Source organism: Ahaetulla prasina, chromosome 18 (genome assembly GCF_028640845.1).
Source record: "Ahaetulla prasina isolate Xishuangbanna chromosome 18, ASM2864084v1, whole genome shotgun sequence".
NCBI classification, from domain to species: Eukaryota; Metazoa; Chordata; class Lepidosauria; order Squamata; family Colubridae; genus Ahaetulla; species Ahaetulla prasina.
In genome coordinates, this window is record NC_080556.1 from 3,993,627 (window position 1) to 4,008,842 (window position 15,216).

At 44.0% G+C, this 15,216-nt stretch overlaps 1 protein-coding gene and 1 long non-coding RNA gene across 2 annotated transcripts in view; both read left to right on the top strand.

Moving 5' to 3' along the window:
* Window positions 1-6,862, top strand: part of CFAP74 (cilia and flagella associated protein 74) — a 60,671-nt gene extending 53,809 nt beyond the window's left edge. Inside the window, exons 35-38 of the mRNA XM_058161464.1 lie at window positions 490-625; window positions 2,415-2,542; window positions 3,943-4,077; window positions 6,478-6,862. Coding sequence (XP_058017447.1) covers window positions 490-625; window positions 2,415-2,542; window positions 3,943-4,077; window positions 6,478-6,588 — 510 coding nt within the window. The 3' untranslated portion in view covers window positions 6,589-6,862. The remainder of the gene's footprint in view (window positions 1-489; window positions 626-2,414; window positions 2,543-3,942; window positions 4,078-6,477) is intronic.
* Window positions 6,863-7,361: 499 nt separating this feature from the next.
* LOC131187059 (uncharacterized) lies at window positions 7,362-14,682 on the top strand. The gene is made up of 3 exons (XR_009152478.1): window positions 7,362-8,230; window positions 13,565-13,721; window positions 13,955-14,682. It is a non-coding gene; the product is annotated as an uncharacterized LOC131187059 (long non-coding RNA).
* The last annotated feature ends 534 nt before the right edge of the window (window positions 14,683-15,216 follow it).

Sequence of the window (15,216 nt, forward strand, 5' to 3'; positions counted from 1 at the left end):
TTTTGCCCTCCATCCTTCCCAGCATTCGGCTCTTCTCCAGGGAGTCCTTCCTTCTCATTAGGTGGCCAAAGTATTTCAGTTTCCTCTTCAGGATCTGGCCTTCTAAAGATCAGTTGGGGTTGATCTCCTCTAGGACTAACCGGTTGGATGGCCTTGCGGTCCAAGGGACTCGCAGGAGTCTTCTCCAGCACCATAGTGCAATATTAATGCAGTATCGGGGGTTTTCAGTTCAATTGTATAGAATGCGAAGGATGTGTGTTTTTGTTTTATCTTTATAGTTTTCTTACGTACTGAAGGTGGCATTTAATTTTGTTGTACAAGGTGCAGTGACAATCAAGTAAACTAGAACTAAAAGGAGTAGTAAGGACAAAATATTGTTTTCCTTCAGAAGATTTCCTCCCAAGATTCTTTGGAAAGGCGATGGGAATAATAGAGGCAAGTGATGGAGAGGCCTTTTAGAAACCTCGAGCTCTTTGAAACTCTTTGCAGGAAATTATCCGGGTGATACAGCTGAAAGGAGCAGCAAGAAACCACATCATGTACGTGGAAGGCGGGGAGCCGCTGGATGTGCCCTTTGAATCGCTGGCGGTGTTAACCTCCATAACTGAAGAAGCCTCCAAAGCAGGTGACGCAGCCTTCAAAGAGGGCTGAACTCGGTTCATCTTAGGCTTGGAAACTTGCAGGTGGAAAATGTGAGGGTCCGGCGGGCGGAGGATGGGGAATTCCCAAGCTACCCTGCAAGGTTGTTGTAGTTGGCCTTTGGCACCCAGGGAAGAGGTGATGATGATGATGATGATGATCACAATAGGATCTCTCTGAACAGGCAGAGGCGTTGCCCTGATGATGTTGCCTAGTTTGGTAATGAAACGCCCACAGGAAAACCACCAAGCCCAGAGACCACCAAAGACCCTACAGTCCTTCTCCTCCCACTCCTCCTTCTCCTCTACTAGGCAAACCCAACTCCCTTCTAGCACTGATGATGTTTGCCTAGTTTGGTAATGAAACATCTGCAAGGAAACAACCAAGCTCAGAGAGCACCAAGGACCCCATAGTCGTCGTCGTCTTCTTCTTCTTCTTCTTCTTCTTCTTCTTCTTCTTCTTCTTCTTCTTCTTCTTCTTCTTCTTCTTCTTCTTCTTCTTCTTCTTCTTCTTCTTCTTCTTCTTCTTCTTCTTCTTCTTCTTCTTCTCCTCCTCCTCCTCCTTCTCCTCCTCCTCCTCCTCCTCCTCCTCCTCCTCCATTTCCTCTCTCTCCTCTTCTTCTTCTTCTCCCTCCTCCTCCTCCTTCTCCTTCTTCTTCTTCTTCTTCTCCTTCTCCTTCTTCTTCTTCTCCTCCTCCTCCTCCTCCTTCTTCTTCTCCTCCTCCTCCTCCTCCTCCTCCATTTCCTCTCTCTCCTCTTCTTCTTCTTCTTCTTCTCCTCCTCCTCCTCCTTCTTCTTCTCCTCCTCCTCCTCCTCCTCCTCCATTTCCTCTCTCTCCTCTTCTTCTTCTTCTCCCTCCTCCTTCTCCTTCTTCTTCTTCTTCTTCTCCTCCTCCTCCTCCTTCTTCTTCTCCTCCTCCTCCTCCTCCTCCTCCATTTCCTCTCTCTCCTCTTCTTCTTCTTCTCCCTCCTCCTCCTCCTCCTCCTTCTTCCTTTTCCTCTTCCTCCTCCTCCTCCCCTCCACAAACCCCACTTCCTTCTAGCACTGCTGATGTTGCCTAGTTTGGTAATGAAACGTCTGCAAGGAAACCACCAAGCTCAGAGAGCACCAAGGACCCCACGAGAGGCATTTCATTTTAAGATGGAATCCTGAAGCTCCCCCTACTCTAATGAATAGATTTGGGGGCACAAAGTCAGCTGGATTCTCATCCCTTAGCCCTGATGTGCTTTGACTGCTATCACTTAGCATGCTGGGTCAAGCCAACCAATGGTGGCTTATTCAGTAAACCACGACTGAAGCAATGGGGGTCATTCATTCTGCCTAAAGGAAAGGAAATGCTTTAGGTAAATGTAATTTCTTTAATATCTATCTACGCTGCCATGGGAATCCTGATTCATGGTTGTCCCAAAGGAGCCTTTTCCCCCCCCCTCTCCATAAGGCAGTTGGACTGCCTTTGCTCGAAGACGTTTCACTTCTCATCGAAGAGGCTTCCTCTGTTCTGACTGAACGGTGAAGGAGGGAAGGAACCATTCGGTCAGAAGTAAAGAAGCTTCTTGGATGAGAAGCAAAACGTCTTCAGGCCAAAACGAAGGAAAGTCCCGTTGTCTTCTGAAAACAAAAGAAAAGAAAAGCACACCTTTGGGATAACCCTGACCTGGATGACCGAGAATCTCCACAGTTAAATTAGCAGTTAAATTTTGATTAGCAGTTAAATTTTTTTATTATCAAAAACCTCCTCCTCCCATCACCGATGGACAAAAACCTCCATCTCTGCAGAAGCTGAGAAAGCCACCAACTCCATCCTGGTAAGCCTGAAGTGCGTGCAAACGGAGACTTTGGTGATCCCGGCAGTGCGGGAGTTGAAAGTCGGAGCCATACGGACCGCTCAGTTTGCATCCAAGAAGGTGCGACAGTCTTCGGGGTGTGGGATGGACATTTATCAAAGCAAACTGTGGAAATCAGGAGAGGACTTGGTCTAGAGGTAGACCTCTCGCCTCACAGTCAGGAGGCTGGGAGTTCGATCCTAAGTAGAGGCAGATATTTCTCTCTCTGCGCACAATGAGAAATATATATGCTGAACAAAACTCCGTCCTGGCGTCAGGAAGGGCATCCAGCCAATAAAACACTCTGATAGCTCCATTCAGCTGCCCAGACTCCACCCCCCCCGCAAGGGATTATGGGGTCGTTAAACAATGACGATGATGACTTGGTCAGACATAGAAGAGGTGGAAATCCTTCGGCAACTTCCACCTTACAGGTTTGGATGTATTACAGGAGAAATGCTCCCGGTTCGGACCGGATCGCACGATCCGGTAGCGATGGCAGTGGGCGGTTCTGAGAACCAGTAACAAAAATCCCTCCCCCACCCCCGCACCCGCCCATGCCCAGCTGAGCCACACGATCGCCAGAGCCTTTCTTTTTTACTTTTAAAGGCATTTTTTTACAATGTATTCGGCCGAATGTGTGGCATGTGGCAAGGAAGGACGAAAAATGGGACAAAACCCCATTTAACAAATGTCTCACTTAGCAACAGAAATTTTTTGGGCTCGATTGAGGTCATAAGTCGAGGGCTTCCTTATTACCAGAATTTGCCTAGAAGTTAGTAATATTTGCAAGTAGCTAATGGAGGGTAGTAGACTGGGGTAAACCTACTGAGAATTCCTCTTGTAGTTAACTTCTTTTTAATCTTTCCTTGTTTTTCCATCTTTTTTCGTGGCCTTCTGAACGCATTAACTAAACGACCGTGGTGGGGGGGGAAAAACACCCCATGATTCACTTAACAACCGTGGCCATTGAACGAGGCATGACTCTCTTAACATCTGCCTTGCTTAGCAATGAAAATTCTGCCTGCTGTGACGGTTGTAAGTTGAGGACTACCTGTATTGAAACAGGCGCTTGCTCGCTTGTATTTTCTGCTGCTCTGTCTCAGGGATTAACAGATTAACAAGAGTTGGAAGGGACCTTGTAGGTCATCTAGTCCAACCCCCCAGCCCAAGCAGGAGACCCTACACCGTTTCTGACAGATGACAGTCTAGTCTCTTCTTGAAAGCCTCCAGGGATGAAGCTCCCACGACTCCCGAAGGCAGCTTCAGTTCCACGGGTAGATTGTTCACAATGTCAGAAAATTTCTCTTTATTTCCAGGTTGAATCTCTCTCCTTGATCAGTTTCCATCCATTGACCGAGGTTTTCTCCCTTCTTTTGCAACCCTTCTTTTTTTCTTTCTTTCTTTCTTTCTTTCTTTCTTTCTTTCTTTCTTTCTTTCTTTCTTTCTTTCTTTCTTTCTTTCTTTCTTTTGTTTTGCAGAATGTCGAATTCACCTGGGAAAGCTTACAGATTTTGCAGCTGAAAGGATTCAGCGTGGACCCCGTCAAAGGAATGGTGGAACGTGGGCAGACCAAATCCATCATCGTTTCTTGGGTGCCCCCTGCTGGCTCAGATGTAGGTTGGCACGCTTCGAAGTCTTATTTCAGGGGTAGTCAACCTTTTTATACCTACCGCCCACTTTTGTATCTCTATTAGTAGTAAATTTTTCTAACCGCCCACCGGTTCCACAGTAATGTGCCATGTATCGTCGTCTGCACATGCCTCTCGTGCATCGTGGATTGGGTTTGAGGGGTGGGGGCAGTGATGGGATTCAAATAATTTAACCACCGGTTCTCTGCCCTAATGATTTCTTCCAACAACCAGTTTGCCAAACTGCTCAGAAAGTTAACAACCAGTTCTCCCGAAGTGGTGCAAACTGGCTGAATCCCACCACTGGGTGGGGGGCGCCAGCTACCAGCTCTGCTTGTCTGTTACAGATGGGTAGGTGTGGGGCGAGATGCACGAGCTAATCTGGGACGAGGCTCTTTTGTTTGCAGTCGCGCTATAGCGCCATTTAGTTTCACTTACGTAACATGAACCAAACTTATGCGCGGGTGATACAAATAATATATTTTCAGGAATTTAAATTGTCACGGGGAATTTTATGAAAACCAAATGAAAATGTTTTTAAATAATGCTATGAAATTTTTTTAAAAAGTCAGTTCAATTAAAAAAAAAAAAAGGAAAGTGCTTCAGTATCGGACAAAACCCCTACCGCCCACCATGAAAGCTGGAACGCCCACTAGTGGGCGGTAGGGACCAGGTTGACTACCACTGTCTTATTCGATTGAGCTTGTTTGCTGGCATTCTCTCCTTCCCTTTAAACTAAGTCTTGGCATCGCCCTTTTTCTCAACCTTGGCAAGCTTAAGAAACGGGTGCATTTCAGTTCCCAGAACGGGGAATGCTGGGAGCCAAAGTCCACCTATCTTGAACTTGGCAAGGTTGGCAAACGCGGCAGCATTAAAGCAGCGGCACCATGAAGTGGTTCCGTGGAGTGAGGTTTTTCCGTGGACCGGAGGGGACGTGGTTTCATGTGCTGCCTGCGTCCCACAAATGGGACTTCGCAGCCCAGTTCCAGTTCACAAACCAGAGGTTGGGGACTCCGGTTTTAGTTTTTATTTATTTATTTTGAATATTTTTATTTTATTTTATACACAAACAAACATTTAAAACATCAGTCATTCCTTCCATGTGACATCTCGGTGTTTTCTCCTCGACTTCATCTTTTTGTTGCCTCTTCTATCTTCATTTTCATTTAATCTGTTACAGGTTTTTTTTTCCACAAGTACAATGTTCTGATTATACCATTTTCTTACATAACTATTAGTTTGCTTATCTACCATATTTTTCGGGATATAAGACGCATCTTTTTCCCCCCACAAAAAGAGGGTGAAAATCTGGGTGCGTCTTATACTCCGAACGTAGCCCCCCACCCAGCTTCTCAAAGGGAGATTTCAGAGGCTGAAAAAAGCATCAGAAAAGAAGCTTCAGAAAAGGAGACCCCAAACAGAGCTTCAGAGGCTTTTTTTCTGAAGCTCTTTTGGAGGCTTTCAGAGGCAGGGAAAAGTTTTTTTCTGAAACAGAGTTTCAGTGGCAGAAAAAAAAAAGCAAAAAAAAGCAAGGCACAGAGCTCACAACCAAGGAACCTGTTGCTAAAATTCACCTCTGGGAACAGCTGATTGGGGGTATTCCAGGAGTTGGATCCACCTGCCAATCAGCTTTTTTCTTATTTTCCTCCCCAAAAACTAAGGTGCATCTTATACTCCAAAAAATACATCTTTTTTCTAACCAATGGTAAAATTGATCCCATATCTTAAAATATTCTGAGTCCAGACTCCGGCTTTAAAGAGTCCAGGGAGTTAACCTTCAGAAGCCCCGAAATTCAGGCCCTCCTCTGTCTTTTTATATACATGCATACATACATACATACATACATATTGTTTTTTTTCTTTGCATACGTGTTTAAAGAACAGTGTACTGTCTGGGTCAATTCATTTACATCTTAAGCTCCTAATTTCTACCCCTGTTGTTCCAACCATTGATAAAATAAGTCCCGAGCTCGAAAGTATTCTGTGTATTTTAAAGTCCCAAGTTCAAAAGTATTCTGTGTATTTTAAAAGTATTTTCTTTTATCTTCAGTGTTAAACCTGCCCATTTCTGCACAGTCCGGTATGTTTTGTTTTTTTAAATGACATCTTCTTTAGGTGTTTCCTCACTTTTCCAATGTTGTGCAAACACATTTCTTGCCGCTGTTAAAATACATACAATCAAATATACTTTCTCTTTATTATCGTTTTTTTCTGGCATTATGCCTAACAGGAATAGTTCTGGCTTAAAATCTACGGTGCTGCCTTAACATTTTTTTTTCTAACTGCATATATGTTTTCGCCCAAATTCTTTTTTTTTTTTTTTTTGGCTTTTGGGCATGTCCACCACAGATGGTGGTATGTGCCCATCTCTGTCTTGTCCCACAGCCCAATCAGCCTATCACCGGATCAGCCACGCTGATCGTGAAAGGTGACGTGAAGGAAGTTTACGGCGTCTACTTCATGGGCCGGATCGTGACCAGAGAAACTCCGAACTGAAAAAAACCTTTCTGGGCGGATGCTCCAATTGAGGCTGTCCATCCGAAGAACATTCTGGAAAGGCCATCTGGAACGTGGGAGCTTTTAACCCAAAATAGATTTCCGGTTCGATACCTCTAGAACGCTTTGAGACCGAACGGTATCTACTGCTTCCCCCGCCCACCCACCCACCCCTTTTTTTCCCCTTTCCTCTGAACATGCACAGAAGGCTTCAAGCTGGATTGGAGAAATTTGGTTTTCCGTTCATTTCTGTTTCTGTTTGTTGGTAAATAAAATCGGCCTTGCTAGCCATGCTTGAATTTGTTACCTTTTGGGATGAGAATGGGCTGAGAGGAGGAGAAATGCCATCTAAGAACTTGCTTCTCTTTGTGCGTGTGTGTGTGTTTGTGTGTATGTATCATCATCTTTTAATCCCTTGCTGGATGGACTCTGGGCAACTGAATGGAGCTGAGTGTTTCCTGGCCGGATGCCCTTTCCTGTTGCCAGTGCGGAGTTTTGCTCAACAGATATATTTCTCATTGTGCCCAGAGAGAGAAATATCTGCCTCTACCTAGGATCGAACTCACAGCCTCCTGATTGTGAGATGAGAGCTCCACCTCTAGGCCACCGTGCCACTCCGTGTGTGTGTGTGTGTGTGTGTGTGTGTGTGTGTGTGTGTGTGTAGGTGTAAGTGGCTGGGAATTCTGAGAGCTGTAGTCCACCCATGGACACCAACCACGTTTTCCAACGGAAACAACATTGTGTGCATTGCTTGGACAAGAGTTCTCTTTTTTTTTTTGTCTCCCAGTTGTTCCAGGCCTTTTGCAAACAGATCTCCCATCTCCACCGATCATGACTGTTTAACATTGCTGGCTGGTCTGGTCGGACATTTCCTTCCATAGACCGGACCAATGAGATTAGCTCCGGGTGGGAATAATTGCAGACTTCTTGGATGAGACTATAAAAGACCGTAATTATATACTTGGAACAGCCTCTACCCATCAATGACACGGCCTCTGCATACAAATAACTCCGGCAGGCCGTTATTTATGTGAATTTTTTTTTTTAATTTTTTTTAAACGCAAAGATTTGCAGACTTTCTTGCTCATCATCAGCCCAGCCCAGCCAGCTCCTTTGCTCAGATATCTGGACGTCCTTTAGATATTTTCAGATTTGAATAATTTCTTAATGTCACTGGCAGTTGAAATCCACCCAGCAGTGTCTGAAAAATTCTGTTCTCCTGCAAAAGAAGTTGCTGGGTTTTCTTTCTTTCTTTCTTTCTTTCTTTCTTTCTTTCTTTCTTTCTTTCTTTCTTTCTTTCTTTCTTCCTTCCTTCCTTCCTTCCTTCCTTCCTTCCTTCCTTCCTTCCTTTCTTTCTTTCTTTCTTTTTCTTTCTTTCTGAGATGCTTGGGAACTTTTTCACCTTTCTCTTTGTAGTGTCTTTCAGCTTCCTTCCCCCTTGCAGGGTAGCCGGGGACGATGGTTTCCTCCTGCACTCTCAAAACTTACCGGTGCTCGTAATTCCCGATCGGAAAAAGGCTCCCGCAACGACTGGAAACCTTTCCTTCGGGTTTTGAGCAAGGAAGCATGGAGGCTGCAGGCCCCTCGAGAGAAGGTCGCGCAGTTGAAAGGGAGGCCGCAGTTGAAAGGGAGGCCATTTGAGGTATTTATTTTTATTTATTTATTATTTGAATTTATATCCCGCCCTTCTCCGAAGACTCAGGGCGGCTTACACTATGTCAAGCAATAGTCTACATAGTATACATCCTTCCTTACCCCTAAAAAAAACTGTTAGCGCATGAAAATTCTCCCCTTCATTGGAAAGAAACTTCCGAAACAGATTCTCCTTCATCAGGTCAAAGGAGGACCTGTAGAATTGGGGGAGAGGGAAGAGACAAATTCCTTCCTTCCTTTCCTCCCTTCCTCCTTTTCTTTCTCACTCACTCCCTTCCTCCTTTTCTCCCTCCCTCCCTCCTTCCTCCCTTCCTTTCTCCCTCCCTCCCTACTTTTCTCCCTCCCTCCCTCCCTTCCTTCCTACTTTTCTCCCTTCCTCCTTTTCTCCCTCCCTCCCTTCCTTCCTTTTTGCTACCAGTTACCTTTGCCCATTGTGGCTTATGAATCCTCACATTGCACTTAAGTCAGGCCTTACTTAACCCATTCTCTGCACACTGCCCCAGTCCCATTTCTGGCATTTTAAACTCGGCGTTTTTCTTAAAACCATAGGCTTTAAGGCCCTGAGAGATTAAAAAATTAGCATTGCTATGGTAAGAACTGGGACGGAAGTGGCCATGGTGTCACCATTATAAGACGAGAACCAGGCTAGTCTCTGTTGGCAAAAAAAAAACAACACCCGGGATCTGGTAGCAATTGATAATTGATGGCATTTTATTAAGAGGCAGAAGATCTCGTCCTACGCCTGGTAAATTGTGCCTCTTGTTAAAACCTTATAATAGTTCTAGGCACCTCCCCGAGACTCCGTTCAGCTGGCGGGGCAGGTTTTAAAAGCGGTGACACACATCTGGTGTGTTCCACGGCAGTGAGAAAAACACAGCTGTCTTAAATTGGCAGCCTTCATAATACAGGTAACCCTCAACATATAACAGTTCGTTTAGTGACCTTTCAAAGTTACAATTCCACCGGAAAAGGTCATTTTTTCACACTGGTGACCGTTGCAGCATTCCCCCATAGTCACAAGATGCCAAAATCCAGATGCTGGGGAACTGGTTTCATATTTATGATGGTCGCGGTGGCCCGGGGTCACCCCATCAAATTTTGCAACCTTCCAACAAGTGGGGTCAACGGGGAAGTGAGGTTCACTTCACAGCCGTGTTGTGAACTTAACAACTGCGGTGATTCATTTAACGAAGGTCGTAAAACGGGGGGAAATCTCACTTAACAGCCATCTGACTTAGCAACAGAAATTGTGGTCGTAAGTGGAAGGCTACCTGTAATAGGGTCCTGCTTCATTCAAGCTAATGTAAGTGAGATCCTCACAGATATGGCCTGCGCCTTCGCCACTCCCTCAACCTGGAGAATCTTACCTGGAAAAAAAAGAAAATTAGCACAAGGGCCTTCTATGCTTGGAGATCTGCAGAAGGTGATAACACAAAATTGCTTGAATTCCATTTCCATCCAAGGACTCGCTGATAAAAGACCACGTCAGGCCCGGAAGCTATCTTTTACATTGGATCTTCAGGTCTGCCCCATTTAGTGCTGTGGGAAACCCTAAGCGAAGGCGGGAGGAACACTGGAAGAAATTTAAGCGTTTCCCTTCCCCCTCAGAAAATCAGATAAAACACAGATTTAAAGAATAGAAATAGAGGCAATCAACGGGTTTGAGATAAAACTCGTGGGTGCTTGTGCCTGGAGCAGGCTGAGATATAGGAGCTAGCAGAATTTCTATTAGCTAAGAAAATTCAGGTCACCTCCAGTTACACAAGCGAAGGTATAAATAGTCAACACCTTGTACCCATAATGGATAGATGTGAATCAACTCCCTTTAATGACATAATCTAAACAATATTTACCTACAGCCATGGATTGCTATTCCTCCTATTATCGTTTCTGTTGATCAAACACCTGGCTCATTATAAGATATATATAATATATATCAAAGGGGTCAAAGTCATGGTGATGTGTGTGTATATATATATATATATATACACACACATATCACCATGACTTTTAACCAGCATTTCCTCTGGCATTTCAGAGTTTCACATTTTGGAAACACAAATAAATGATTCATGCTTAAACCACGCTTTGGTCAAAAGACCCTTTAAAAAAAAAAAAAAACCGCTCATATGATCTTAAAGCAGATGCTGTGTTTCGAAATAATTCCTGTTGAATTCAGGGACTTATCTGAGCCTCGGATAAGAACAACTAGCTTCAGAGCATGTGCAGAGAACGGTTCTAGAATCTCTCCATCGAGGCAGGCTGTGGTTTGATGCATTGGGAAACGCTGAAGCATGGGGAATAATTACACTCAGGAAAAATTCTTGGCCACCCCTCCAGGGATCATAGATAAATAAAGTTGTTAGGAGAGGTAGCCCTTGGCTTACAACCATTTGTTTAGCGACCGTTCGAAGTTATAATGGCGCTGAAAAAAGTGACTTACGACCATTTTTCACACTTATGACCGTTGTGGAATCCCAGGGTCACGTGATCAAAATTCTGGTGCTTGGCAACTGACGTATTTATGACAGTTGCACTGTCCCAAGATCATGTGATCCCCTTTTGTGACCTTCTGACTGGCAAAGTCACCGGGGAAGCCAGATTCACTTAATGACCGCGTGACTGGCTATCTTAACAACTGCAGTGATTCACTTAACAACGGTGGCAAGAAAGGTCATGAAAGGGGTCAAAGATCACCTAACAACTGTATCACTTAGGAACAGAAATTTTGGGCTCAATTGTGGCCGTAAGTCGAGGACTAGCTGTAGTTCCAAGCTAGAAAAAGAACTGCCTGGCCTCGTTTTAATCTCAAGTCACTCCTCTGCTGAAAGATAACTTCATGAGGACTAGAACATTGGTGCCCCTACCAAGTCAACAGACCTTCAAAAGTTGCTTTCACGTATGACTTACCTACAGTAGTGGCCAAAATTGTAGAAACCTTTTGAGAAAAGTGTATTTTCTAAAACTAGCTAATAACACCACTTTTTTTGGGGGGGGGGAGTAGTACCAGAAAATTATATATCGATGGAAAGATAATTTAATCAAGAATGTAATGTCATAACTTTTATGAAGGATTTGCTATTAGAATAGCAGTTACAGTATAAAGAAGAAAAGTGAAATACATAGAAAAAACGAGAGATACAAAAACGATCCCCATAGAAAAAAACGAGATATGCAAAAATGATCTCCATGTCAGTGAATCCTTAGCTGGGTAACCTTTAGTATGAATTCCAGCCTTACAATGTCTTCCCATGGAGTAAACCAAGTCTTTACATTCTGCAGCTGTTATGTGAACCAAGATTGAAGGATGGCTTCTATTAACTGAGTGTTATTGCTGGGTCGCTTCTGACTAACAAGTTTCTTCAGTCGGCTCCATAGATTTTCAATTGGATTAAGATCTGGGCTCTTCCCAGGCCGTTCCAGCAATGGAAGAGGATTCCCTTGAAACTCCCAAAAAAAGTGGTGTTATTAGCCATCGAACCTCAAATATACACTTTTCCCAAAAGGTCTCCACCAATTTGCCCGCTACGGTAGCGCCTGACGGAGATTCCTTCTGTTAGAATAGAAATTTGAAATTTCCAAAATAAAAAAAAAAACAGGTAATATTCTAAAGGGCTGCATAAAAAAAAACCAAAAATGACCATCTGGAACCCTGGTGAGAAAAAAATCTCCCCGGTCTTGTTTATTTTAGAGATAGATACCCGCCTTTGGCTTTTGCGCTGCTCCTGGTAACAGCTCATGAATGTTTTGTCTCGTGTGTACCTTTTCATAAGCCATTAACTTTCACATCCATCTCTAAAAGGAGCAAAAGTCGCCCCCCCCATCTCGTGATCCGGAAGAAACTTGCTGCCCGATGAATCAAGATTAGAAACTGAACCTACGTGGGTCACTGCCATGCAATAACTCAACAGACCCCCAATTTAGGAGCTCAAAGTTAACAGCCGGACGAAAAACCTGACCAGCATGATCTTGGGAACTGGGTTAGAATCAGGGTGCTTCGATCAGAAATTCAACAGAAAATGCGAAGAGGTTGTTGTTTTATTTCTTTATTAAATTTGCATCGACGCAGTTATAGGGGATTGCACGCCAGGACAACTGGGCACAAGGAGAGTTTTTCCCCCTGTGCCCTCAATCTGCTAAACAAACTCATCCCCACACGAACCATCTAATAAGGCTGTATTGCTATTATTCTTCCCATCTTTCCTATTACCTATTACGGTTTACATTGTTTATTCCTAGTATTCCTAGTTTAATCCTAGTATGATTTATGTTGATTGCTTATTTAGTATCCTATGACTATCACTAAGTGGTGTATCTTATCATTTATGATGAACATATTGTTACGCTATAATCAAGATTTATCACTAGTTGCTTGTATGTACACTAAGAGCTTATGCACCAGAGACAAATTCTAGAATAGAATAGAATAGAATTCTATTCTATTCTATTCTATTCTATTCTATTCTATTCTATTCTATTCTATTCTATTCTATTCTATTCTATTCTTTCTTAATTTCATTCTATTTCTATTCTATTTCTATTCTATTCTTTCTTAATTTCATTCTGTTCTTTCTTAATTTCATTCTATTTCTATTCTGTTCTATTTCTATTCTATTCTTTCTTAATTTCATTCTATTCTATTTCTATTCTATTCTTTCTTAATTCTATTCTACTCTACTCTACTCTACTCTACTCTACTCTATTCTATTCTATTCTATTCTATTCTATTCTATTCTATTCTATTCTGTCTTTATTGTTTTTAGAAATAACTGAAGGCAGCAAACATGTCCAACACAACCTCCTCCTCCTATTTTCCCCACAACAACTGTGAGGTGGGCTGGGCTGAGAGAGAGAAGGGGGGTAACCGGTTCAAAGTCATTCAGCCAGCTGTCTTGACTAAGGTGGGGACTTGAACTCGTGTCCTCCCACTTTCTAACCTGGTTTCTTAACCACTAAAACAAACACTGGCTCTCTTTGCAGAAATGGCTTATGCGGAATTTAACTTAAGCTTTGCAGAACTTACTTTTCCCCCCCAACTCTGCAGAATTTGGGTTTCAGGCTTGAATTGCAGGTTAGGACCAAACTTACCTGTTACCCCCCCCCCCAAATCTCCAAAAAGTCAGGCACAGGTATAGATACCTACATTAAACAAAAGAGGAAGGAGGAGGATTATGTATGTTTGCTTCTTACTCACAAAGTAATACAAGTGGGATTAAAAAATAATAAATGAAGGCAGAGAGCTCGGAATGACGTCACCACACCTGTCCTCCACCTTTAATAGGGGCTTCTTACATATTTTACGTTTCTTTTTCTCTGTTTTAAGATCCTGAAGATGGAGGAGATAACGCAAATAGGAATGCCAATCATCTCACTTTAGACCTACAATGTGGTTTATGGAAATCTGCACTTCTATACCATTCCCTGCTGCAGATCCTTTGCCCCCTGGAGAAGCTAGTTAAACCTGCCAGCAACCTGACTGGGTAAGGTAAAGGTAAAGGTTCCCTTCGCACATATGTGCTAGTCGTTCCTGACTCTAGGGGGCGGTGCTCATCTCCGTTTCCAAGCCGAACAGCCAGCGCTGTCCGAAGACGTCTCCGTGGTCATGTGGCCGGCATGACTCAACGCCAAAGGCTCACGGAACGCTGTTGCCTTCCCACCGAAGGTGGTCCCTATTTTTTCTACTTGCACTTTTTATCTGCTTTCGAACTGCTAGGTTGGCAGAAGCTGGGACAAGTGACAGGAGCTCACCCCGTTACGCGGCGCTAGGGATTCGAACCACCGAATCGCCTGTACCTTTCGATTGACGAGCTTAGCCACTGAGCCACCACGTTCCAACCTGACTGGGTAGGTTGACAGTTTTTTTAATGGACTCTCCTTTGAAAGATCCCCGTAAAATTTGAAAATAGGCAAATCCCAGTTCCTGTTCAGTCACAAAGGAACATCAGTCTGCCCAGATCTGGCACGTGCCTGTTAGCCAGGCCTCGGTTTCCCCATTTCCTTCCTTTTGAAAGACTCCTGAGCAGCCAAACAGGTTCGGGGGAATTATTGAAACCTAGGAAAACGTTTTATTACCTCGTATTTTTCCATTGCGTTTCAGCGAGCTTCCCGCCCTCCTGTCCGCCCCAGCCCACACTCAGATCTGTGCCGCTCTCTTGAAAAGCGCAACCAGATATAAAATACACAGTTCTGGGGCTGAGAAAATCTTAAAATAACAGCCACATACTTTCCGAAACACACAAGCACGGGGCCCTTTCCCCGCACCATCTTTTCAAAAACAGAGAGGCAGAAACAAAAGGTGTCATTTTAAGGGAAATGAAAGAGCACTTCTCAAGGGACATTTTTTCAGCAGTTCCGACGTGCTTTTTAAAAAACGTATTGGCCTGTTTTGTAGCTCGTGTGAAAGGTAATGTTTAGCCCAGGGGTCTGCAAACTTGGCTCCTTTAAGACTTGCGGACTTCAACTCCCAGAGTTCCTCAACCAGCTTTGGAAAGGAAAGGAAAGGAAGGGAAGGGAAGGAAAGGAAAGGAAAGGAAAGGTGTTAAGTTTGGGTATTGACGAGGCAGGAGACCAGGTTAGTGACAACAGCTCTTTAATATAGTGTGACCCAGCAAAACTCTGGAGAAAAACCTCTCCTTATATACACTTCAGCCAGAGGCTGCATCCAATCAGAAGCGAGATACTTCCCGCCTAAAACTCCCGCCAAAACTTACAGTAATACATTACACTCCTTCCCTCCCAGAAGGCACTTTGCCAATATTTACATATTACTTCTCTACGTAGTCCCGCAGGTACGTGGGGCGTCTCCTGACTCTCCCGGACCTGCGCAATTCACTTTCTGGAGTTGAGTCGAGCTTGCCGGAGGGGCTTTTCGTTCCTCTGAGCTCCTCCTCCCGGCCATCCGGCCCTGGATTATTTGCCGGCTCGGACCTGCTGTCCTCTAGAGGGACCGGAGGGTGTCGCTGGACTTCGCCTGAC